The following is a 27,629-nucleotide window of genomic DNA, read 5'->3' on the forward strand; positions in this document are numbered from 1 at the left end:
ACCAATATATATATTACAATTATATGAATACAAATTTCCAATTTTTATTATAGTCCAACAATTATTTTCAACAATACATACTTAATAAAATACTAACTGCATCAAAATATATATTATGGATGTAACCACTACTTTAGTTGCATAATAATCGGGATAGCATCAAAATCAAAACCGTCACTCAATAACTGCATCTAAATATCAATTATCAACATGTTTTTGTATAACACGAACATTTGAGGCAGTTGAAATATCAACGTGTCTTTGTATAACACGAACATTTGAGGCAGTTTAATGCATCTAAAAAATCAAATCAGTACGAATGAACATTTTATGGTTCACAACCTTGATTTTCGGGTCTATTTCCAATCATTTTGTGGGTACAGATGTTTTTCACTAATTAAACAAGTACTTAAAAGGGAATATAGTCAAAAGAGAAGGCGTCCACCTCAGCAAATAAAATCAACGAATGAGGGAGTACTATACTGCCACATCAATTTATTCTTTCACCACCGTTCTCTTCATCTCCTTCCCGATGAATCTCTTGGTTTCCTTCCCTGCGAATTCATAACCGCTTCTTATACAGTTAATTGCATAAATTAATTGATTAACGTTATGACCCTTAATATATAAATCGAGTGATGGCCGAATCTAATTCTCAGTTTTTCTCACGCTTAGGTTTTTGACTTATAGAGCTTGAGATTTGTTTTCCTTTCGCTAGCTTATTCTTATGCTCTTTGTCATCGATTTTTATTTGGATCTCGCATTAGGTATAGAATAACTTCCGGAATACTATTCTGATCTGACACTATATTTAATTTGTTTAGGTTATAAGGAGGACTTGCAAGGATCGAGATGGATGCCGCTTCAGAAGGTAGCAATCTCATGGAGAAGGTCAGTAGGTACCTCCTTCGTTGGTTAGAATCTAAAAACACTATATTGGTTTGTGGGTTTCAGTAGAGTTGAGAACTTGGCTTTAAATTTGTATGCAGGAGATCGAGTTTGAGTTGGAGGCTAAGGGAAGAAATATTTTTCAGGAAAAGGAAATAATTTAGAGGTATTTACATAATGTTAATGCTTGTGGCTTTTAGTTGGGAAATGCATACGCGGATTGTTTCTTCTTCTTTTTTTTTTTTTTTTGGACAAATGTTGATTGTTTCTTCCTGTTCTGTAGTAATTGAAGATAAGAAACTAAAGACTCAGCTTGCTTCACGAGAAAATTTATATGGCAAATTTCTACTCTTAACTTATCAACATCAAAGTTTCAACTCGGTGAATATCTGAAATCTTGCGTAAGTCAATCTTGAGGTTAACAAGGAAAATCCAAGTACTATCACCATTTGTATTCATTCCAGTCCTGAGTTAGTATCTGACAGTATATATTTATATATTACAATATCCCTTGCTTCACGATGCCAGTCGTGAGCTTATGTTGTTGACTCCTTTAATGTTGGTACTGAACATGTTTCTCTTTCTCCCAGAATTCAAGCATCGGCATGAAGAAGTCAAAGCTGATTTAGCAGCAGCATGCATGATCCAATGTTTCTCTCAGTCAAGCTCATTCCCAGAGAGCAACTTGCACTAATCTGTAGTTTAATTGGTTAAAATGTATGGTTTCATGATGATCTTACTCATGTTTCTCACTCTTTCTTTGCTAATGATGCAGAGTGTGGAGTTTCTGTTCCTGATGACAAGTATGTGATGAATTCTTTTTTTGGTTAGCCTGAGATATACTCTTTTTGGATTATGAACGCTCTTAATTCTTTTTGGTTTGCAGGAGACTTTTCAAGTTAGTAAGCATGTCTGGTGCTCTTGAGGAACTGTACTATCGTGGAAAGACATCCTTTCCAAAAAGATAATTATTCAGGTGACTGGATCAAGCACCTGAAAGTTCTTATTTGAGTTACGATTTTTGCAAAACTAATTTTTTATTGATCTTCCTCTTCTACTTCTTCTGTGTAGGCTGGTTCTGAACAAGAAGATATTAGACATACAATTGCACAAGTTGGTATCTCGACATGGCGCTGTAACTATTTATTACCTTTACTTATGTCAGTTTTAATTTCTTTTTTAATTGGGAAAAGTTGGATTTTTATCTCATCCTGAACCAACCTGACTAGCAGGGGAAGAATGTCAATCAACAGAACCCAAATATTCTATGATCACCAGATGATGCTGAAAAGTTTGCATTGTGACTGACTATTAGTTAATTTCTTTTACAAGTTTGGAACTAATATATTTTCTGATTGAAACATTTGCTTAGAGAAGCTAGACAAATGGTTCTTAGTCAAATATTGTTTTCCCACTCTCTCGAGAGAAGTAAGTCCCATCTAAAATGCTTTGAAGTCTATCTCTTTTTTTCCTTTGTTCTTTAGTGAGTGTCATCAAGAAGATGCTAATCTTCCAGATTGTGGTAATGTATTTTTTACTATAGTTGCTCATGTTTCCCTGTTGAAACTTTTAAAGAGATATATGCCTAGAGGATGTAATTCTGAGGGCTGCTCAAATGGAACAGATAGTTGAGAAGGTAAGAATCCAGTCACCTTTTCAAGTCATAGTTCACCATTCTTTACATATCATCAAGTTTCTACCCAGTTTCTCTGGTGCTCCACACATCTGAGAGACATTGCGATAATCTGTTTGTTTTCACAGGTTTGTGAGGAGCGGTTTTGTCATGTCCCCGATCCTGGATAGGATCGTCTGGACGGACTGCGGTATGAGGAAACGCACCAGTCAGGTCATATGACCTAAAGACAAGTATATCATGGCCTGAAGGTAAGGTTAAGGGCATCAGGAAGCTAAGACATAGCTAATCCAAGAAAGAGACAAGCTCAAAGGAGCTGGACAAGCGAGCTGGTATCTGGACAAGATCCAGGTGAAGCTCGATGAAGTGAGTGATCAGAATGGATCATGGGGAAACTAAGTCTAGGTCTGGAAATTGACCAAGGGACTTAGAAGGATTGAAGAAGATAAAGGAAGCAAGCTGGACACAGTGTATAACAGCTGGGCGATGCAGTAAGCAAGCTCGACCAGCTAGGTGAAGTGTAGTGCAGCTCGGTGTAGCTCACTGAAGTGTAGGTCAGCTCCCTGAGCTGGATGGTCTAGCTCACTCAGCTGGATCAGCTGGGGATCAGCTCAACTCAGCTGGACTGAGTGTTCAGGTGTTGGGCAGTTGGGCCGGGTCTGGACAGTGGCCAGGCCATGTGGATGACCCATGTGTACCAATGGGCTGGAGGGCTCTTGTGGTTGGGTCATGGGCGTGGGCAATCAGTCTGGGCCTTGTTTGGCCTTGTCCAGGAGTGGATTGGCAGTTCCAGGGCGTGTGGTAACTGTCATAGGCGAAAGGGTGCAATCTGTACCATTGATTAAATCAATGGCCAGAAATGATACCGAAGGGATGCAATGATTAAGAAGTAACCACCCCTTCTCCTATATAAGGAAGGCAAGTCCGTGCCTTTGCAGGCACACCAGGGCTTCCTTCTACACCCTGAAACACAAAGAATCCAGAGAAAAATACAGAGAGTTGGTCGGATTCCCAATCCAAGACCCATGGTGGTGTGAAGGCCATAAAGAGGCTGTTTTGGGGCAGATCAAGGGAGAAGTTGAGAACGACCCTCTGAACGGTTTTGATCATTGTTGACAACACCCAAAGCCTTATCTGGATCCTGTGAACACACGCAAATGGTGAGGAAAGGAGGGAGTTGGCCGGAATCCATTCCCAAGGGCCAATGCAGCCTTAAAGGGAGATTGGTGTGGAAAGCAGTTTCATGGGGAACAAAGAGGGAAGTGATGCACGACCTTTGGATGGTGATTGATCATGGATGATCATGTCTAAGGCTTCCTATGTGTCTGGGGAACACACTCAATTGGTTAGGAGAGAAGGGGAAAGACTTGACTCCACTCTCAAAGGCATGAACAGCCTTGAAGATGGATGCAGTATAGAAACTGGTTTCATGGAAGTTGCATGGAAGGAGTGATGGGCACGAACCATGGTTAGATCTTATCAATACTGGAAGTATGTGATAAGGGTTTGATGAAGGCATGCTAGGAGGAGCATGGACGCCCCTGATGAGGTAACAGGTGGGGACTGCAGACCATTGGACATAGTCTGGTACACTATGGGCTGATCTGGTCCTGCAGTTACACCTTACTCTGTTTTATGATTATTAATCATATTATTTCTTCTTCTTATGATTGAGATTGATGATTAGACATAGTAGCACTGAACCATGGCTTGGCCGGTTCAGAAGAACCCTCCATGGCCTTGGTTTGGCAGCTAAGTCCGGATCTCCTACTTCCTGATGGATTTATGGCGATCTGACTTTGGAATCCTCTTAGTGGTGAATTATCATGAATTATCATGGTATTTGGGGATTTTTATCTTATTGATTTCGAGATGGTCAAGGTGGCCGGTGGGGCTGTTCTAGGTCGAGATCCATAGGAACGAGATCGGTTCTTGGAATTCTGACTTGACCATTCTCTTAGTTAAGATTTATCATGAATTATCATGAATCCTAATGAGTTTTTAGGGATTGATTTAGAGATGGTCCCTTGGGCCGGTTTGGCTGATCTTGGCTGCGATCTATGGGATGGAGGCCGGTTCTGGGAAATCTGATTGGATCATTCTCTTAGTTATGATTTATCATGAATTTTCATGAATTTTAATTGATTTTTGGAGCAGGTTTGCTTGGGGTCGAAATTGCACCTGAGGGCATATTGGGGTCAGATCCGTGTGTTAGGATATCTGATCATATGTTTGTGTGCTGGAACATACTGTCACTTATGATATTGATCATAAGGAATTACTGGTTATCAACCTTGGTGTTGGTAAGGCAGGCCGTGTGTGATCTGATCATGGGCAAGGATGGACGACCTGATCCTTGGATGATGGATCAAGGTGTCTGATCTGATTGATCAAAGGATGCACCGGTGGTAAGAGCAACACTAATCAGGTTCAGTGGGACATGGTTCCATGACTGATTAGGAAGTATGAAGACTCATCAGTTCTGAGTCATGTGGAGTGGTTGGTTGATTGACTCAGGATCTGATGGGCATTGTTAGTCTTTGTGAGGACTTAATCTGGTTAGTCCATGAGAGGACTTGGTATGATTAGTCCATGAGAGGACTAGGTATTATATTCTACAAAGCATACGGGAATGTGGCAAAGGTATGATCTGTCAATGTTGCATATATCTAGATTGAATGGCTTAGGGGAACAGAACCTCTGATTGTATGACTTGGTCTAGGTTCAGGATTGACCTTGGAGCTAGCTGGCAGTTGTGTTTACTGACCAGTAGCTGAGGTGATCTGACCAGACAAGTGTTAGATTGGTTTTAGACCAATGGTTAAGTAGATACTATTCCGCTGTGCATAAGTTAAAAAGATCTAGCTAGGGAATGACAAAGGTAGTCTTGAGTTAGGATCTGAGTTAGCCCTCACCAATTGGCGATATTTTAAATAAAGGGCAAAATTTATAGAGGTTCGGTCCGGGTATGGACTGAGCGACGTGAGGCATCGACCGCGGCCTAGTCGGCCGGGATCGGGTCTTACAGGTTTAATACTGCAGTTTCAAAGATTTCCGTTTATTTTTACGAGCAGTTTCAGTTTTTCAAAGGTTGGAAGTTGACGAATACTGTTTGTTTTACTTCAAGAAGTTAAACCGCAAAATGTCACGCTTAAACTATAAACAGAGATTCTGACCCAAAAGAAAATCTATAAGCACGGGTAACTGTTATGAAAAATATATGATAATTTCATACGAAACAAAACAAAATTTTAAGTGGGCCCTAAGCGGTCGCTTCTCCTGCTTCCGCGATAGGCCGGCCCTGGGTACAATAGCAGAGAGTGTTAAGATTATATATCATATATCATTCATCTTTCATTGTTTATTGTGCTAACTAAGCACATGTGGGAGGATTAGTCTTCATGGGATCGTCAAAGAATTTTTGTTTTATTTTTTTCTTTTACAATGAAGTTCCGAAGGAGAGATATTGGATATTATCATTGTATTAAGATTTGTAAACATGTGTTACATATATATTTCTTTGTTTTTAAAAGGAAAAAAAACTAGATGCTCACATGAATAAACTAACCTGTCAGAGCAGTTACAAGCTGATGAACTATCACCTTTCCGTGATCAATTAAGAAAAAATAAGAAAGGGCAAGGAAAGGGGAAGATATTCAGAAAATTGAAGTTGCGACCTTTAGCACCTAAAATGAGTTCTACATCACACCAAATAAGTAAAGAATGAATGTGAGGGAAAATAAGAAGGAAAAAAACAAAGCAGAGATTAAATAGAAATTGAACCTAATAACTAAAAAAACCAAAATTCACAAACTAACAAAATTCCATTTTCTATCCTCTTTTCTCATCCCATCTCTTTCTACCGTCTCTCTATAAACTAATTTTGTTTTTGGTTATTTAATAACAAGTTTAAACTATATGTCCGGTATTTAGAGTTTTAGTCATATTAGTTATTTTTGGATTAAAAAGTGAAATAAATTTTATAGTAACACATAATCTGTTAAATGAGACAAATATAGATTTCATATTTCAACTACAGATATTTTTATTTTAAAATAATAAACCTGAAAAACTAGATGTCTCAACATATATTTTTTAAATATATAAGATATGTACAGGTATTTATGAAATTAGATTTGGTTTTAGTTCAACTATTTCTAAATTAATTTCTGGTTTTGAGATTTTTTAGGTAAATTATGATAGTTATACAAGATAATTTGAGTTTTCAGATAACATACAAGGTAATTCAAGGTTTTCATATAGAAATGTGGGTAAACTACAGTAGCGAGCTGGAACTGTCAGGGGTTGGGGAATCCCCGGACAGTTCGACGTCTAAAAGAGATGAAGAGAGACATCTCTCCGGACATTCTTTTCCTCATGGAAACAAAAAATCCCGACAGCTTCGTCAAGAAGAAAACAGACTCGTTACAGTACGAGAACTCACTCTTGATATCGCCAACTGGTCACGGAGCTGGTGGCCTTGCTCTCTTCTGGAAACAGGAAATCAAACTTCAAATTCTAAGCTCCTCGGCAAACTGTATTGATGCCTCTATTGAATTTGAAGGAAAACATTTTTTCGCTTCTTTCATCTATGCTGATACTGATATACCGAAAAGAAGAACCCTATGGGCTAGGCTAATAGAGCAGAGTACAAGAAGAGACGCTCCTTGGTTCTTGACGGGAGATTTCAACGATTTGCTGAACAATGCAGAAAAAGTGGGAGGTCCGGCCAGGACTGAGGGGTCCTTCACGGACATGAGAACGTTCTATTCCGAGGGGGACCTCTATGATTTGTGCCATTCGGGAGACTGTCTGTCTTGGCGAGGAAAGAGAGGAGATTATCTTGTGCGGTGTCGACTGGACCGTGCAGCGGCAAATAGTAACTGGGCGGAGCTCTTTCCGAACGCACGATCACAATATTTGACGTACGAAGGCTCCGATCATAAGCCCATACTGTCATTCTTCGAGCCTGATAAAAAGAAAAGACGCGGCCTCTTTAGATATGATAGGAGACTCAAGAACAACCCAGAGGCTAAAGCTCTAATTAAACAAGCCTGGGATAGTGCCCCATACTCATCTGTCAATGACAGAATCAAAGAGGTACGAACTGCACTGATTCAATGGAGCAAACAGCAGTATAAAAATAGCAGAGAGCAGATTGAGCAGAAACGCTTTGAACTGGAGGCAGCCTTGAGTGACCCGACAAACGACACTGAGCTCATCTCGAGGGTCTCCAACGAACTAAACGATGCATATAACTCAGAGGAGGAATATTGGAGACAAAGAAGTCGACTACTGTGGCTCAGTCTCGGAGACCGCAATACCGGCTTCTTCCACGCCACAGCAAAGAACCGGAAACGAGCAAATGCATTCACGGTGATTGAAGATGCAGAGGGCACCATGGTCTACCAAGAAGATCAGATAGGGAGAGTGATCGTTGAGTATTTTCATGAGCTATTCAAGACTATTGATGGCAACAGAGAGGAAACCGTAATGCGTGCTCTATCACCAATGGTGAGCGCAGAAATGAACGAGCAGCTAATTACAGTCCCAAAAGCTGCGGAGATCAAAGAGGCCCTATTCTCTATTCATGCCGACAAAGCACCGGGACCAGACGGATTCTCAGCGAGCTTCTACCATACCAATTGGGACACCGTCGGCCCTGAGATAGTGAGAGAGATCCAGGATTTCTTCATCACAGACAGACTCCCCGAGAGGATCAATGAGACGTATATTAGGCTCATACCGAAAGTGCCTAGCCCGCAGCAAGTCACGGAGTATAGACCTATTGCACTTTGCAATGTCTACTACAAGATTATATCCAAGATCCTTACGAAGAGACTCCAGCCACTCCTCTCAAACATATTCTCCGAGAACCAGTCTGCATTTGTACCGGGACGAATGATATCGGACAATGTCCTGATCACCCACGAGGTTTTACACTATCTCAAGAACTCTGATGCGGAGAAGAGATGTGCCATGGCGGTTAAAACCGACATGAGTAAAGCTTATGACCGCCTTGAATGGGAGTTTATAAGATTGGTTTTTCAGAGACTAGGCTTCCATCCCAAATGGATCTCATGGATCATACAATGTGTATCCACTGTTACGTACTCCTTCCTCATTAACGGTTCACCTAGAGGAAGAGTCATACCGAGCCGGGGGATCCGTCAAGGAGACCCACTCTCACCTTACATATTCATACTATGTAGTGAGGTTCTCTCGGGCTTATGTAGCAAAGCACAAGAAGAAGGATCCCTTAAAGGGATCAAAGTGTCTCGAGGGACTCCTCGGATCAACCATCTTCTATTCGCGGACGACACAATGTTCTTCCTACGAGCCAGCAAGGACAGTGCCGAGGCACTCACAAAAATTCTCAAGCTTTACGAGGAGGCTTCGGGACAGTCGATCAATTCAGACAAGTCTTCTATTACCTTCTCCCGAAAGACGCCAACGGCACTGAAGACAGTTGTTCATGATACAATGTCGATACAAAAAGAAGGTGGGGTTGGAAAGTATCTCGGTTTGCCGGAACACTTCAGTAGAAAGAAATGCGATCTGTTTTCTTCCATTGTTGATCGGATCAAGCAAAAGGCAAAGGGGTGGTCCAACAGATTCCTATCTACAGCAGGGAAGATGACCATGCTCAAGAGTGTTCTATCTCCTGTTCCATCGCACGCGATGTCCTGTTTCCAACTACCAGTTTCTTTGTGCAAAAGAATTCAGTCAACGCTCACCCGGTTCTGGTGGGATGATAGCATGGGGCGCAAGAAGATGTCATGGATCGCCTGGAATAAGCTCATTCGTCCCAAGGATCAGGGTGGTCTCGACTTCAGAGATATACAGAGCTTCAATGAGGCATACTTGGCCAAACTAGCATGGCGGATAATCAACAACCCGGACAAGCTCATAGGACGCATCCTGCTCGGCAAATACTGTCCCAACGAACCTTTCCTCGCTGTTGATTTTAAAAGAGACATCTCTCATGGATGGAGAGGGGTCTTGATAGGCCGAGATATTGTAATGAGCAATGCGAGTTGGGAAGTAGGCAATGGTGAAAGTATCAACATATGGACAAAACCGTGGCTCAGTTGCGAAACACAAGAGAGCCCAATGGGACCGGCCCCACTACAGTACCTAAATCTCACTGCCTCTGACTTCTTTCTCCCAAACAGCAGGGAGTGGAACGTCGACATGATACGACGGGTGCTACCTATGGAGGAACGAAAATTCTAGCGATTAAACCGAGTGTCACGGGAGCGCCGGACAAGCTGTCTTGGCTTGGAGCAAAATCAGGAAGCTACACTACCAAGTCAGGCTACGCAACTGCCCTCTCAACCAGAACAGATCCGATGGATACCTCGATAGCAGATCAGTCCTTTGACTGGAAGAAAGCAGTTTGGACGCTCAAAACATCACCAAAGACAAAGCTCTTTGTATGGAAGGCACTTCATGGAGCAATCCCAGCAGGGGAAGCACTTAGAGCGCGACAGATAAATGTTGATGGGAAGTGTAAGAGATGCAACCTACCGGAAACTATAGATCACTTGTTCTTTCACTGTCCTTTCGCAAAACAGGTTTGGACCTCGGCCCCTGTTTTCCCAAGTATTGAGTACAATGGATCTATAGTTTTGAGGAACCAATGGATCAACCTCATCTCAAGGAAGAACTTACCGCCAACGGGAGTAGAAGGACAACTCGCGCCCTGGATCCTTTGGGGAATTTGGACGGCAAGAAACAACCTGGTTTTCAACGACAAACTCACCTCCGCAGCTGAAATGCTTTCAAAAGCCATCTATTTGGCCCGGGAATGGGGAACCTGCCAAACCATCTCCAGCCCTTTACCGGCTGTTCCCCCAACGTTAGCCCAAGCCTCCCCAAACTGTATTGTCGTAAAATCTGATGCTGCGTGGAATGAAATTTTGAACGTTGCAGGACTTGGATGGGTGATGGAAGGACAAAACAGAACATCCTCATTCTCATTACCGGCTCACCATGTGAGGACCCCGTTAGCTGCTGAGGCCCTGGCTCTCAGAGAGGCAATATGGAAGTGTAAAGAACTAGGATTCACGAGAATACGTTGCGAATCAGACTCCGCAGTGCTAGTGAAAGCGCTTAAAGAAGATACGTTCTTGACTGGTCTCTATGGGATCTTGATAGATATCCAAGCTCTTGCTTTATCTTTTGAGTGTATTTCTTTCAATTGGATTTCTAGGAAGAAAAATGTAGAGGCTGATGTGCTAGCAAAGCAGATTTTATCTGTTGAACTGGCCTTAATGGCTTCACCAACTTTGGTCTGATCATTTAATATAAGTGTGGTTCAAAAAAAAAAACTAAAAAAACGAAAATTCACAAACTAACAAAATTCCATTTTCTATCCTCTTTTCTCATCCCATCTCTTTCTACCGTCTCTCTATAAACTAATTTTGTTTTTGGTTATTTAATAACAAGTTTAAACTATATGTCCGGTATTTAGAGTTTTAGTCATATTAGTTATTTTTGGATTAAAAAGTGAAATAAATTTTATAGTAACACATAATCTGTTAAATGAGACAAATATAGATTTCATATTTCAACTACAGATATTTTTATTTTAAAATAATAAACCTGAAAAACTAGATGTCTCAACATATATTTTTTAAATATATAAGATATGTACAGGTATTTATGAAATTAGATTTGGTTTTAGTTCAACTATTTCTAAATTAATTTCTGGTTTTGAGATTTTTTAGGTAAATTATGATAGTTATACAAGATAATTTGAGTTTTCAGATAACATACCAGGTAATTCAAGGTTTTCATATAGAAATGTGGGTAAACTACATTCCCCATATTTAGTGTGGTAGTCGTATTAATGTATGGATTCAAAATTGAAAATCTGCTTTATAATAACACAAAATGTGTGTAAATGGAAAATATTAAAATTTATATTTCAAATTAAATCAAACAAAAACACAAAAAGACTGAAAAATGAGACAAAACAGGTTAAAACAGATATGTGGAACATTTTAAAATTTTAATACGAATTCCAAATAAAACAATTAACATATTGGGACAAAAAATGAAAATTTTAAAATATAATCCGCGCGTGGCGCGGACACGGACCTAGTTACGTTAATAACTCAAAATGTTCACACATTATCTATTTTTTTACTATTTTATTACTAAAAGAAATTAGGGCTTTTCGCAGAATTGACCTATAACTTAAAGTCAAACACAAAACTAACCTTTTTTTTAAAAAATTGGTTTTTTCCCTATTCACCCCACAAGTTTATATAATTTACGAAAATGCCATCAAATTTTTTTTTCTTTTTTTTTCGAAAATGACATTTTTACTCTCTCACCCTCATCATCTTCAAGTAATTACAAGATTGACATTGTCATCAATACCACAACCACCATGAACAACCAATTTGAAGCTCTTAATGCTCCCAAAATCGATTTACCCTTCTTCTTTTTCCATTCTTGTGAACTAAACACAACATATCTCTCAATTTCTCTCCACAATGAGCTAAAAAAACCCAAGATTTTGATTCTAAATTTTTTATGGTTCATAGTCATAGAAGCTAACGATTCTGGGTGGGTTACTTTCGTTTGTGATTCTGTGTGCTTGGAGAAGCCTTATGTATGCTAAGGAACTTATCTCACCAATTTAAGGTATGACATCGAGTTTTTTTCCAGATCTGTTCGTCAGACGACTTACTTGGGAAGTCGTCTGGCTGTAGACAACTTACCTGGAAGTCGTCTGGTCAACGCAGAGGTTATTTTTGCAATTGACTTTGAAATCTGTAACCTGAGACGACTGAAAGTTAAGTCGTATGTTTTTGTTTGGTTTCAAAAAAAAATTCAAAGAACCTAGACGACTTACATTTCAGTCGTCATAGGTTAGTTTTGCATTTGACTGGATAATTTCAGAAGTTTGACTTCCCCAGACGATTTACATTTCAGTCGTCTGGCGAAAATTAAAATAATAATATTTTTTTAAAAGTAGACGACTTACAGTTAAGTCGTCATATGTTAGTTTTGCAATTGAAAAAAAAACTTCAAAATTTAATTATACACAGACGACTTATAATTCAGTCGTCCACGAGACGACTTACTTGTAAGTCGTCCAGGATTTTTTTCCGAGATTCTGGTCAAACCTCGTAAATCCTGGACGACTTACATTTCAGTCGTCTCGGGGACGACTGAATTATAAGTCGTCTGTATATAATTAAATCTTGAAGTTTTTTTTTCAATTGCAAAACTAACCTATGACGACTTAACTGTAAGTCGTCTACTTTAAAAAAATATTATTATTTTAATTTTCACTAGACGACTGAAATGTAAGTCGTCCCGAAAAGTCAAACTTCTGAAATAATCCAGTCAAATGCAAAACTAACCTATGACGACTGAAATGTAAGTCGTCTAGCTTTTTGGAGTTTTTTTTTAGCCAAACAATAGTAGACGACTTATTTTTCAGTCGTCTGAAATAACAGATTTCAAAGTCAATTGCAAAAATAACCTCTGCGTTGACCAGACGACGTATAGTTTAGTCGTCTGGACAACTTAGATTGAAGTCGTCCGCGTCTTCTCCGCTAGTTTTTAAGTCTTCTACGTTAGTTTTTGAATAACTTGTATTTTTAAGAGTGATAAGTAACTTAAAGATATGTAAAACTCATATTTACAAAATATGTTCTCTCCCTTAGTTTTACTAAATTTGACTAAGTTTTTCAACGCAAACTTATAATAAAATATGATATGCTTTGACTAGTTACTATTGTTTGTTTCCATCTCTTAAGTATTATTGTTATAGACAATAATGATGACTATTGTTATGAGTTGGAAGAATGGTTAAAATGCTTCATAAAATGTTGTGTCAATATAAAGCTACCAACATTCTTGTTTATTAAGATGAGAAAAAGGCCATTGGAGATTATTATTGCATATGAGAGATTCAAAGATAAGAAAAAGGCTACTGAAGTCTATTATTTCATTGATTTGTAAATGTGTAAACACATTGTTAGCACATTTAATACATCTTGGAAAACATTATTACTGATTTTACAAAAAATTCACAACTAAAAGAGTAGACATGCAATTCACAAAACAGACCACAAACAAAACTATTATAGATCATTCCTCTACAAAGACAAGCTTGGATTCCACTTGAGTAGACAAGACCACACGACTTTTAAGAAGTCCAGACGACTTTTAAGAAGTCCAGACGACTTCCAGGAAGTTCAGACGACTTTGTCAGAAGACTTTTAGGAAGTTCAGACGACTTCCAGACGACTTTACAGGAAGTCCAGACGACTTTACAGGAAGTCCAGACGACTTTGTCAGAAGACTTCCAAGAAGTCCAGACGACTTCCAGACGACTTCCAGACGACTAACAGGTAAGTCGTCCCAGAAGTCTTCCAGATCTGAAAAACCTGCATATTAAATCCAGATCTGAAAAACCTGCATATCCAAAAACGTTCAAATGGCTTAAAAACAGAAAAAATGAGTGAAAGATTAGATAAATCTACCTTTACAGAACACACAAAAATACATATCTAAAAATAATAGATCTACCTTTAAATTAGTGGAAGATGAGTACCATCTAATTAAAAACCTGCAAAAAAGATAGATTAGTAAGAAAGACATGAGACAAAACTGGAAAATTCATATAAAGTTTGGTGTTTTCAAGTCAAAGAGATTAGAGTGGGTTTGGAGAGTTTTAGTTTGGAAAAAAAGTAAGAACTTTATACAACAAGAAGTTACCAAATGTAGAAAAATCAGACATAAGAACTTACCAAAACGCTCAGATCTATTATGAAAGGGAGACTTTGTCAGAAGACTTCCATGTAGTCCAGACGACTTCCTGGAAGTCCAGACGACTTCCTGGAAGTCCAGACGACTTTGTCAGAAGACTTCCAAGAAGTCCAGACGACTTCCAGACGACTAACAGGTAAGTCGTCCAAGAAGTCTTCCAGATCTGATAAACCTGCATATCAAATCCAGATCTGAAAAACTTGCATATCCAAAAACGTTCAAATGACTTAAAAATAGAGAAAATGAGTGGAAGATTAGATAAATCTACATTTATAGAACACACAAAAATACATATCTAAAATTAATAGATTTACCTTTAAATTAGTGGAAGATGAGTACCATTTGATTAAAAATCTGCAAAAGAGATAGATTATTAAGAAATACATGGGACAAAACTGAAAAATTCATATAAAGTTTGGTGTTTTCAAGTCAAAGAGATTAGAGAGAGGTTGGAGAGTTTTAGAATGATGAACATTACATTTTTGTTGCAGCCATTTGAGAGGAAGAGAGAGAATGTGTAAATTTTTCTTTATATAGGGAGACAAAAAATCCAATTAGGTTAAATATTTTTGACTCAGACGACTTCCTGGACGACTTACATTTCAGTCGTCTGGTGAAGAAATTAAAACAGACGACTTACATGTAAGTCGTCCAGAAGAGTTTAATATTTTTAGCGGGAAATTAAATATTTTTAGCGGGAAACTAAAATACAAGACTTTTCAGACGACTTAAAAGTAAGTCGTCTAGTTTAAATTATTTAAGCGGGAAAATAATTTTTTAAAAAAAATTTAGGCGGGAATATTTGGACGACTTACATGTAAGTCGTTTGTTTTAATTTCTTCACCAGACGACTGAAATGTAAGTCGTCCGAGTAAAATAATATGGTTAGGTTAAAACGTACATTGGTAAAATTAAAGGTTCGGTACGATGTGGACGACTGAAATATACGTCGTCCGAGTAAATTATTCAACAGACGACTGAAATATAAGTCGTCCACACCCTAAACATAACCCCTAAACTTAATTATCTAATTAAAGATTTCATAAAATCAAATCAAACTTGAAAAGTGTTTACTATACACATAAATAAACACATATAGGTGAAAACTAATTTTTGAAAAAAACATTTTAGTTTTCCAAAAACTAACCCTAACAATACATACAATACTACAACATATGTTTGCCAAACTCATAAACCAAAGTATTTCATGATTCACTACTTCCACTCATCTATCTTCAAAACAAATCAATTTTATCATATCTTAATTTATATCACTTAAAACTGTTTATAATTACTTGATTTTTATTTTTCACGCATCAAAATATTTTTTTACAAGATTTATAAATTATTTTTAAAATAAACCGGTACCAGACGACTTACACTTCAGTCGTCCAGACGACTTCCAACATCTCAGACGACTCAGACGATTTACTAGGGCTATATTCGTATAAATGGCTTCTGTTTTTTTGTTTGGTCACAAGGGGCTGAGCTGTAATTTCACTAGGCTTTTAGGTTAGTTTTGCATTTGATTCAAGTTTGGGTATAGGTTTGGGGTTAAAATCAAGTTGTGGGTTAGTTTTGGCAAAAACCTCATGAAATTATAACTATACTTTTCTATTAAAAAAATCACTGTTTATGAATAAAGTACAAAATTAATGTGTGAAATGGCTATGGCACAAGTGTATGGTTATGCAATATCACAAATTCAATAAAATTATCAAAATCTCTTACTAATAATTTTAAAAATATTGTATACACAAACATATAAATAAAATTTATTTAACATATAAGAAAAAAATACAGAAAATGTTACAAAGAAATGGGCATATGATTACGAGAAACGAGCGTATGCCGGATCAACTTTTAAATTGTTATTATTTTATAAAATAGATTTTGATTAAGGTTTATACAAAAATATGGTTACAAAAAACACACAAATATAATTACAAAGAAAAACATAAATATAAAAATTAAATTTCAGAATCTTCTAGTTAACTAATAAACAAAAACCTAAACAGATTTGCGGTGGTACGGGATAAAGATGAATATAGTTTAGTATATATAGTGTTAGAAAGGGTATGATTACATATTTTCAGGGTTTATTTAACAAATCTTCCCTAGTCAATTGACATGCAGCATGCAAAGAAGGGTCCTTCTTCTCTCTAAACCCTAATCGTCGGTGAATTGAATTCTGATCCCAAGACGATTTCGCCTTTAACCTAGATTAGGGCGTTTTATTTCCTCCTCTGTAAAACCCAATTGGTCTCTCTTTTTCAGGCGATCCGATTCGATGTCACTCGTCCGTTGCTTATCCCTCAGGTCGGTGCTTAACGCTCGCCGTTACCGATCCTCTTATGCTTGTCTTGTCCCCCTTAACTATCGTCGTGATGAAGAAGAAGAAGAAGCTACGCGCCAATTCCCAGAAACTCGGAGTTACCACAGTTTCATCCATCACCAGAGCTCGAGCTTCTCTCGCAATCGGTCTTCCTTCCAATCTCCCGCGATTCCGTCTCATCGCACCATTTCGACCTTCAACTTCACTGGCTCGACCGCAACTGTTGAAATCCTCACCGATTGGGTTTTGAAATCTGCTGTTTCTAATGTCTGTGCTTTACACAATGTTGCTGATGCTCTTGCTTCACTTCAACACTTGCTCGCCTTGCTCAGTGCTTTCACATTTTCTCAGTGGTAAGCCTTCACAGATCATCTGATGATAAGTTTGTTGTCTGATATAAAGAAAGTGTTATGAATCTTCTTCTTCTTTTTTTTTGCGTTTGCAGGTGGGTGTGTATCATCGTCACATCGCTTTTGATTCGGGGAGTGACGATTCCGGTTTTGATTGATTGGCTAAACAACATTGCTGAGTATTTCAAGGTAAGTCTCTTACCACATTTTTAATGGGAGTTTGTCTAATACTGTATTGATAATGGCTAAACATTCTCTTTGCGTGCAGAATGTTGGCTCGCACTATGCTTCACCGCAAGGGGAGGCTCTAAACAAGGTAAACGTAACTCTCTTTGCGGAGATGTTTCTTTTACATTTTGTGATTTGAGTTACTCTCTTGGTTTCCTTAAACTCTAAACATTCAGGCATCACTTCTCAGAAAAAGTGGAAGACTAATGTACACCATGCTGGAAAAGGAGTAAGCATGCTTTCTTATCCACTATGTGTTTTGATGGCATTAACTAACTCAGTTATGGATTCTGAGTTTGTTGCTCTTGTATTGATGCAGGTTTCTTGGAGTGAAAGGATCAATCAGTGGCAAGGGCATTCAGGTTCCTCTCTTCTGGCTTTCCATTGAAGAGTTAAGACAAAACATGGCTGGGATTCTTGTTTCCTGTCTTCGTGGTAAGACATTTTCAGCGGAACTAATCAGGAACGGAGTCTTGAGCGAAGGACGCTTAGTGATAGTCGTTGGTGATGGATTCGGCCTTGAAATCCAAATCTTCGATCTTCGATTTCTCTCTTATCCTCAGGCGTCGTCAAGTCCAGAAACAGGCTCAGCAATACCATCAGTATCTATTGGAGTAGCATGGAAACTAATGCGACAATGACATAAAGCTACGATTTATTATTTTTTGGTTGAAATTGGTTTCGTAACCTATTTGCGTATTGATTGATGTTGATAAAGCGTGTCTGGACGTTAGAGGACTCGAAAACTTTGGGAAAATACAAATAATCATTCTTATTTTTCTGGCTTTCTAATTCTGCATCACTTTCTTCTTCCATCTCTTTATACCTCACGCCAATCTTGTTTCTTTTCAATGTTATGTATCGTCGTCACTAAATTGCAAAATTTGTTTGCTTCAAATCTCTTTTTGGTGGTGAGGATAAGAGAAACTGCCATCACTGTGGAAATATGTTTTTTATCGCTTTGATAGCTGAATCCAGCCAGCACTTTCTTAGTTAATCTCTAATGCAGCTCGTGGTTGACTTGGGTTATCAACACATTCGTAAGAAATGTGTATTTTTCATCTTCTCGAGAGTTGATTTCACTGCCATGGTCAATTCTTCTTTTCTACTTTTGATCCATGAGTTCACTATATTATGTACTTGTGGTTATCCTCACTTCGCGCGAATTGTTACTTTTTTTTCAAAGGAATGTATTGCTGTGTAACTTGATCAGTTCGTGAATGGCTTTAATTGTATTGGTGTTTATAGGTCTTTGAGATTATTGAGTGAAAGTTTGTGAGTTGCTGTGATTTGTGATAGACTGCGTAGCTAGTGGATGGAGATGGTATTTTGTTTGTGGTTTCTTGAGTGTGTTAACTTCGTTGTACGACTGGCGTTTTTCTTAAAGAAAAATTAAAGATGTTCGTTACATTCTGGGTGCAAAGTTGGAGTTGTTGAATTTTTTTTTTGTTAAACGATCACACCTCTGTTTCAATATTGTAGTCTGTGTCTCCGACATCCAGTACTGGACCATAGATCGATCATATTTCGACTGAGGATGCGATTATAATGAAAGAGCGACAATTTTTGTTTAATAAGAGATGGATCGGTGAAGAAAGCCTGATGGAATCAAATATCAAAAGGATGGTTATCAATGGATACAAGGAGTGCTGTCGAGATAGTAGACAAAATTTATGGATGCTGCTGGTATGCAGGGCCGGCTCAAAGAAACTGTAGGCTCTTGAGCAAAATAATTTTCAAATTTTTTTTATATATCATGGATAATTTATAAAAAAATTGGACCCTTATCTCTATTTTTGTTAAACAAATAGGCCACTTTCTAATACTATATATGCCAAAAAAAAGTTGGACTCTGGGACCACACCTCATTGCACTGCCTCCTAAGCCGACCCTGCTGGCATGAGATTTTGATTTGTAAGAAGGCGAATCCACCTTAAAGTATTTTTGTTTTATAGGAGACTCTCGAGGATCTCGAAGTACAAAATGATTTGACAAAACCATATGAAGAAGTTATGGGGTCTCCGGGAAATTAAAAGAAGCTTATCACGATGAAAAATTATACTGAAAACAAAAGAGGAAATACATGGCATACAAAAAAAATATAGAAATTCAAAATTTTATCATGTATTAAAGACGCCTTCAGAAAAAAAATTTGGGCCTATATGACAAAGAGGATAAGTGGTTTACTTCGAAAACAGAAGTAAAAGGGGTTGCACTTAACTATTTTAATGACCTGTTTCAGTCATGAGGTCCCAAAAATGATCACGGACAATCAAAATAATAGGTTACAACTTTGACTATGGAAGAAGAGATGAGATCAGCAGTATTTATGATGCACTCCGAGAAAGCACGAGAACGTATGCATGACAACCTTTTTTTCAGTAATACAAAGATCGGCCTAGGCTACGCCTAGGTTTTTTGTTTGAATTTTAATTTTAATTATATATTTAGTATGTTTATTTTAATATATAAATATTATAATCTATTACACAAATATAAGTAGCTCGATAATTATAAAATAATTTTAAATTATTCATTGTTTTTTTTTCTTATGCAAATCCAAATTTTGTATTCAATTTTTTATTGGAAATTATATATAAAATGATGAGTAGAATGAAAAAATAATAATTAAATTTTAGTTATGGTGTTTAATTGGCTGAATTGTAGACATGTTTCATTTATAACTTTTTTTTTTCAATTTGTCTCTGAGTAATTTAATGGACCCTCTTCTTAAATCTACAATATATATTTTTGTGATTTTTTTCTTAAATCATATGTTTAAAATTTTTAATATTATCTTGATCAAAAAACTTACAACTACTTAAAAATTATAGACTAAATTCTTACAATAATTTTTTTCCATTTACAACGCACTTAATTAGACTCGTTATCTAAATATTATTTATCTTACTTATATAAGTTTTGTTGTAAAATATTGTTAAATGTACAACTAATTAAATATTATTTTTCTCAGTTACTGCCTTATGCTTTTCAGTTGTTCCATTTGTTCAAAAGTCAAAAAGCAAATCATATTTCTAGACAAAAATATGTCTAGTGGGTACCAAACGCAGCTTGGCTCAAGACTTGTCTCGAGGTTAGACTCACTGCCGAAACAGTAACGGAGGAGTATTATGATATAGAAAGAAACAAATGAAAAGTTCCTAACTCATGCCTGGACTTAGGTTCTAGTGAAAACGCATGATATCAAATGTGTATAGCTCATTCACAAACAAATCCTAGGTGAGATATATACTTTTACTTTGCTACTACTGAAGCAAAAAGTTCTTGTATGAAATTTGGTTGAAGATGTAAATAGAGTGCATAAGGTACTTGTCTTTACTGCATAGTGTTAGAGGAATGTGTATAATATTTATTCTGAAGGCTATTTTAATTATCAACTTAGTAGTTCAGTTAAATTTTATATAATAGAATCATAGGGGAAGCTTTATGTATTTGGATTGGTAGTAAAAGTAAAACAAAGATGGTGGCAATCCCTTTATTATTTTGAATTATCAAGTTAACGCATTCTGAAATACCAAGTCAAAAATTATAACTGCACTTGGGGGGTGTCCATACCATGTCATCATCAAGATCCTCTTCGTCATCAGAAACTTGAGGTGGACTTAAAAAGGTGAAGAAACTCTCACAGTCCTCAGTCTTAGTGATCGGCTTTGTGTTTTTGGATCCCTTATTTGGCTTCTTTTTAAGGATCCTCCGAGTCAAACACTTTCCAGGAAACCACTCAATCTCCGTCCTGGATAATACTTAAAAGATCAATAAGACTTCTAGAGAACCATAAAACAGTAAATGCATGATAAAATCAAAAGATCATATCCAATGGCCTTCTCGAGGATAGGCTCATCTTCATATCATGTGATATGTCTTGGTCAAGACTGTGTTCTTGAAGTAAGGGTTCTCATCAAAGAAAAACTCGAGCTTAAAAACCCTTTTGGTTCTTCAACGCTGTTCCACTTGATATCCTTAAGATACTTAAGAGCACCTTCATCTCAGGTATCTAGAATCATTGGGGAAAAAGTACATCAAGATAAAGAGAATCGAATTTTAATAAACAAAAACAATATAAGAGTATCCTAATAATGGACCTCTTCAGCAGTAATTTCATTGTTTTTTAATGCAATAAGCCATAAATCAGGTACTTCTTTCGCTGCAGGAAACAAAAAAGAAAAACAGATGCTCGTATCAATTGAAACAATATTTCACGATCATCAGAAACTAAAAACATAATCAGGTTTTAGTGTGCGCAATAGATAGCATACCTTCAGCAGTTTTGTCTTCTCATTTTTCTGTTTTCACTTCTTCTGGTGCACCTTCAACTTCAACCACACCAGTGACAATCTCATATCGCTGTTTTATGTGAACAATGCGATAGGAAAGCAGAAAACCATTAATGTCAGTTACTTATAATCATACGACAGAGAGAAGTCTTGTTAAACTTGTATTAGTCATCTTAGGAAAGCAGAAAAACATCAATCTATCAGTTATAAGCATGTGGGAATACAAAAAGAAGTAAAGAACACTCAACACTATTAACATATAAGTAAGTAGCAACGCATAGAAGTATTTTTAATCAAACTTTTATTAGTTGAGGTTTCATGTGATGATAGAATCAAAGACCATTTGCATTACCTTGGTATAGAAAGGCTGATACAATTTCTGATATTTAGCTTCTAGTGCTGCTCTCTGACTCTCCTCGAAGAACTTTGCTTCGATTTCATCATGTTGGTTCTACAGTGCAAAACTGAATTAAGGATTCAGATATAACTCTGGACTCCCCCAAAATGTAATCAGAGCCAACGATTTCAAACCAAATGCAAAATGAGATTGTGTTAGAAAACAGAGAAAACAAAAAAACTTTAATGTTTTACTGCCCAAAAGAGATGAAGTAATGCACGTGAAAACAACTCCAATCTCTGGGATTATTCCACACTTCGTCTCCTCCAACAGTTTTCTCTTCCTTCCATCCAATCAAATTTTAACGGAAGAAATCGATCTACCGGTGGGGTTTGAGGAGATGGTGTCACCCGAAAACGCTAATTGGATATCCGACCTGATCGACACCGACTATGGAAGCTTCACCATCCAAGGTCCTGGTTTCTCTTGGCCCGTTCACCAACCTCTTGGCGTTTCTTCTAACTCCAGGACTGCGTGCGTGTGTACGCCGGAGAATCACCGGGAAGGATGTCTCCGATTTTTAAGTCGGCGGTTTTGGCAAAGTATTACGGCGAGAAGAAAAGACGACAGAAAGAGAAGAGAAAAAGAGAGAACACAGACGAAGTGCAGCGTTTTGGAAGAGGGACAGGTGTCGCGATGTCAGGCTTCGAATTAGTGATGTGGACGCTGAGGTGGCTTCACCAAGAGGGAGTAAACCCTCTTTTATATATAAAGATTGGTCAATTGTCAACACATATGTGGTTATTATGGTCAATAATTTTCCCAGATCAGGCATTTTTTTATGATAGACTTAATATATTCCAAAACTAGCCATGGGAATTCAGTTCTCAGTTCCGATCTTGGTTTGGATCTTCGGTTTTCAATTTTTCGGTTTTAGAAATTTATGATCTTTCAGATATTTAGAAAATTTGGTCCGGTTCCAGTTTTTCCTTTTGGTTCTCGGTTTGGTTTGGGTAACAAAGATCCAAGATAATTTCGAATCCCAATCGATTCCAGTTTTTTCGATTAATTAGGATTTAAAAGTAAGAAAATTCAGGGTTTTTGGACTAGATATCATTTTTTTTGGGGGGGGGGGGTAGGTAAAAATATAGATGGTTTTAAATATTTCAAATAAAAATATTCAACTAATTCAGTTTTTGAGTATTTTGGTTTATAAATAGTATTTTAAAATTATTTGATTATTTAAAAACTAAAATAGTTAATATTTATAGGTATATAAATTATACTATAGAAATTTGGGTACCTATTCAGTTTTTGGTTCCATTCGAGTTATTTGGTCATAGAGATATATGATCCTCTTGGGTAATTGGTAGAATCCAAACTCAAACCGAACATCTAGAAGACATATCTAAAAAAATTCAAATATCATTTTTGATTAAGTAAGATTCATGTTTAGATTCGCCAAGCACAAATAACTTCTTAATGAAAGTTACACTCGCTCTTGACCAATAAACATGAACTTTAATAATCCAATAAGCTTACAAATTTTGAAAAAAGTTGAGATTTTGGAACAAAATGAGATAGAAGTGCAAGATGAATGGTTTGTGTGTGTACGAAATGAGGATACGAAGATGTAGATGTTGATTTTAGGTGCATTTAGCGTTTGAAATTGGATGTTCATGGTGGTTGATATATTGATGATAATAACAATGTTGTAAATAAAAGAGTTGATAAGGATGATAGAGTAAAACTAGGGCTGGGCAAAAAATCCGGATCCGAAGAACCGAACCGAATCTTATCCGAAAAAGTAGTACCAAACCCGAACCGAAATTGATTAAATATCCAAACGGGTTCAAAATTTTGGTATCTAAAAAACCGAAACCGAACCCGACCCGAATCGAAGTATCTCGGGTACCCGAATGTAACTGAAACAAATTTATATACCTAAATATATTACTTATTTTTAGATTTTGTATATATTAAAAACATCCAAAATATATAAGATACTTTTAAGTTGTCTAAAATACATGAAAATATAAATAAATAGTCAAAAGTAAATGTCGAAAATAGCTAAAATATATTCAAAACACCAGAATGCTTGAAATATCTATTGATTTTCTATCCAAACATTCAAATCAAACCAATTTATATGTTAATTTTAGGTATTTTGACATATATTATAAAAAATTATGTGTAATATATTATTTTATTTTATAGATTTTGAGAAATTTTAAGCATATAATGAATATTAAAATTTTAAAAATAATTTAAATGAGTTATCCGAACCCGAACCGAACCCGCAAAGATCCAAACCGAACCCAAACCGAGATTTAGAAATATCCGAATGGGACTGAAATATTTAAACCCGAAAACCCGAAACCCGATTAGATCCGAACCGAATCCAAATAGATTCCCGAACGCCCACCTCTAAGTAAAACAATCAAGTAACAATATTCTCGTGAATAACTTGAATTTCTAGGGTAATTAGGGAAAATAAAAATTTCAAAAAGTTAGGTTACTTGTGCATTTTGTCTTCAAATTTAGGTCATTTCTGTAGAAACCACAATTAAAAGTATATATAATTTTCTGAAACTAGTATATGCGTAAGCATCAATTTTATATCTATGCTATCAAAATTAAGACTAAATGTACTAAAATTAGTACAATATGTGAATGATATTTCACCCAAAAATAAATTGATCTTCATAATTTTTTTTTTGCTTTACTTGTGAACTAGAAAATAACTCATAAAATTTAAGCTTTTTAATAAAATAATTTAATTAATCAAAGTTAACTATTAAAAATATGTATATATATTGTTGTTTCATGCCTATATAAGACCTAATAAATATAATACTTTAAATTTTTACTATTTTCAAAATAATAATTTTTATTAATAATATTTTTATTGTTTCTAAAAACCAAAATTTAAAATCACCATCCAATCAAGATTTTTAGAATGTGGATTCTTTAAAAAAATAAATAAACTAGCTTTTTCAAATAAATGTATTTTGTTTTAAAAACAAAATTTCATGATTTTTTTTCCAAATCTTTCAATGGTTTTTCATATATTTTTTTCTATATTTATGCTTTAATAATGAAATAAAAAGATGATAAAACGATAATCACTATAAAAAATAAAGTTTAGTAAGAAAAATTTGTTTAATATATATAATATGAAAATATATATAATAACATTTAAAAAAACTAAAAGATATTTCAAAATCAAAAACCAAAAATTAAAATCAAAATCCTAAAACTAAAATTAAAAACCAAAAACCAAAAACCAAATTTTTTTTTTTATAGTAAAAATGTTAAGATTCATTACCAATTTTCAAGTTTTTTTACAGAAATACAGAGATGACAAAGGAGCAGAAAGACATAATGAAACTAAACACAAACTCATGCCTAGCTAAACAAGGGCTAATCATCAAGTTGAGCAGCTAACAAGCAAAAGAAACATCAAAATCGGAACATACACTTGCCGCAGAATCGAACCCGCAGTGATACGAGAACTGAACCCGGTAAAGTTTGGCATTCCCGATGATCAGTTCTTAATGATCGGACTCATCAAAAACAGCTTGCGTCGACCTCCTAATCTGCGGCCTTCACTTATATACAACAACACCCGAGAACGAGCACACCCGCAGTGACTAAGACGAGCTTTATTCGGAAAAGAGCCTCTTGGAACCGCCACACACCATCGATACTACACCAAGAAAACAAAGAAAGCAAGCACCACCTTGAGTCAAAGCGGACAGGAGATAGCCCTAGATCACGCCCCTGAAACTTGCTGCCTCAGCGTGCGCCGCCACCGAGGAGAGAAGCCGTGGTTGACAAGTCTGATAGCTAACCTGATGTGCCCCAGTCCATGGATCAGTACATGGAACCAGCTCCACATGGAGATCAGGACGTTCTGAACAATTCAACCGAGGTTCATCCATCCAACTGTACCGATCAGACTGGCCGAGCCGTGTACCGGATTGACCCGCGTTCGTCCGGAATGGAGTTTCGGCTGGAACCACGATCAAACGACCGAACTGACCGTACCAGAGCTCGTCTTTCCCGACCATCTCGACATTCTAGGGACAATAGTCGAGCCAGACTTAGCTTGGGTCATGAAGAACCTAAAGACATACATGGATTCTCACCGGGCAGACATACATGGATTCTCACACTTAGCTTGGGTCATGAAGAACCACAAGAGTCCTTATCGTTACCGCCGTGCATCTATCAGGTTCAGATGAATCTAGACAGTAGCCGAAGGGTTTCCTTGACCAGAACGTGAACCGTAGGGTCATCTTTGACCAATCTGCATGGAAAACTGAGTCTTTGACTCATTAATAATATTCTAGTCAATGTTTCTATTTTCTATGTCTTGTTTTCCCACAATTCTCTTTAATTCTCATTGACTACAAGTAGTATAATATGTAATCTCTTCCATGAATAAAATCAGTCTAGGTTTGAGTTTATTTTTATTTTTTTTTCTGAGTGAGAGAGAGAGAGTTCTTTAGCTAATTCATTGGTGTGAACCGGCTTGTTGATTTGGTGGTCAGCCAATTCATCTTTGTGTGTTGTTTGGTGGTTAGCCAACACACTACATTCTTTCTTAGGTGGTTAGCCTTAGATCGTGGGTATACCAAGAGCCATTCTGCATCTCTTGACAATCCTTTCAATCCATCTCAGTTCCAGAAGTGCCATTTGCCTTCTCGGATCATATCCAACACCCAGCTAAAGTGATCCTTCAATCTAGGACGTATCATAACCTCCTCGCACACACATCCGCAAAGGAGAACCCGCAACAGACCCTCTAGGATTGGTTCCGACAGCAACTCCAAAGAACTCTTGTGAAATAGACTGACCGGTCTAAAAAAAGGATGTCGGTGGAGACCACCAAGACAAGCGGAAGGAACACCGCAACTCCACCGTCTGGGACAGCCGTCAACGCCTTCAACCAAGCGAGTCTAATCACCCACCCGAGAAGGAAAAGCGCATGATGCAGAGGAAGGAGATAGATCCACTTCCGAAATCCAGATCTGACGCCAGATCGAGACCACCGCAACCACGCTCTACCCAAAAAACCGCACATCCACTCCACCACCACGCTTCTCCGGAGATCCAAGACCAACTAACACCAGATCTGAAACCGCGGTGGTGTCAAAAGCTTAGAGCGCCGTGAAAAGAAACGAGGAGAAGAAGGGAGGGGAGAGGCGAGAGAAGGAAGAAGAACGGAGGGAAGGCGACCGGAGACAGAAGAGAGAAGTCGCCGGCCACCCAAATCAGAACAGATTTAAGGCTTGCTTTTCTGATGAGTTGTTGATAAGGTAGAGAGAGGTTAGAGGAAAAGAGAGTTAAGTGAACTATTTTTCTTCTTCTCAACCAAAATTTAAGTAAACAATCATGACCATAGTCCATAGATAGGGCATAGATGAGAGATAAAGATTGTTATTTCTATATTGTACTATTTCGGTTTTATTATATTATCACTGTTTTGTAATAAATTATCACATCTTTGATATTGTTACATGGTTGCTCATATTTTCATGTCCAATATGAATATCTAACAAGTTCAACCTTTTATTCACCATTATTATCAATCTGAATGTGCGGGAATTTAGTTCAAAAAAAAAAAAAAAGAATGTGCGGGAATTCACAGGAGACGAGTAATGAGTATCGACAGGCCCAATTACACAGACAGGCCCATTTGCCAATTTGGCGCGAAAATCTCCCGCCTAAATCGAAGATACAGTCTGATGACTGAGTAGGT

At 37.1% G+C, this 27,629-nt stretch overlaps 1 protein-coding gene and 1 long non-coding RNA gene across 3 annotated transcripts; both read left to right on the plus strand.

Moving 5' to 3' along the window:
- Positions 1-288: 288 nt before the first annotated feature.
- On the plus strand, positions 289-2,251 carry LOC125589033. 2 transcript variants are annotated; one of them, XR_007325225.1, is made up of 3 exons: positions 289-1,691; positions 1,775-1,864; positions 1,960-2,251. It is a non-coding gene; the product is annotated as an uncharacterized LOC125589033 (long non-coding RNA). The 2 variants fall into 2 exon arrangements; XR_007325224.1 differs by having other exon boundaries at positions 294-1,605.
- A 13,560-nt stretch (positions 2,252-15,811) lies between these two features.
- On the plus strand, positions 15,812-19,239 carry LOC106372941 (mitochondrial inner membrane protein OXA1). Its single transcript, XM_013813192.3, is given in 6 exon segments — positions 15,812-17,005; positions 17,098-17,191; positions 17,271-17,318; positions 17,407-17,459; positions 17,550-17,772; positions 17,774-19,239. Coding segments are annotated over 6 exon segments (891 nt in total). The 5' UTR covers positions 15,812-16,607; the 3' UTR covers positions 17,849-19,239.
- Positions 19,240-27,629: the final 8,390 nt, after the last annotated feature.

The sequence above is a fragment of the Brassica napus genome, chromosome C6, assembly GCF_020379485.1.
Source record: "Brassica napus cultivar Da-Ae chromosome C6, Da-Ae, whole genome shotgun sequence".
Classification (NCBI taxonomy): domain Eukaryota; kingdom Viridiplantae; phylum Streptophyta; class Magnoliopsida; order Brassicales; family Brassicaceae; genus Brassica; species Brassica napus.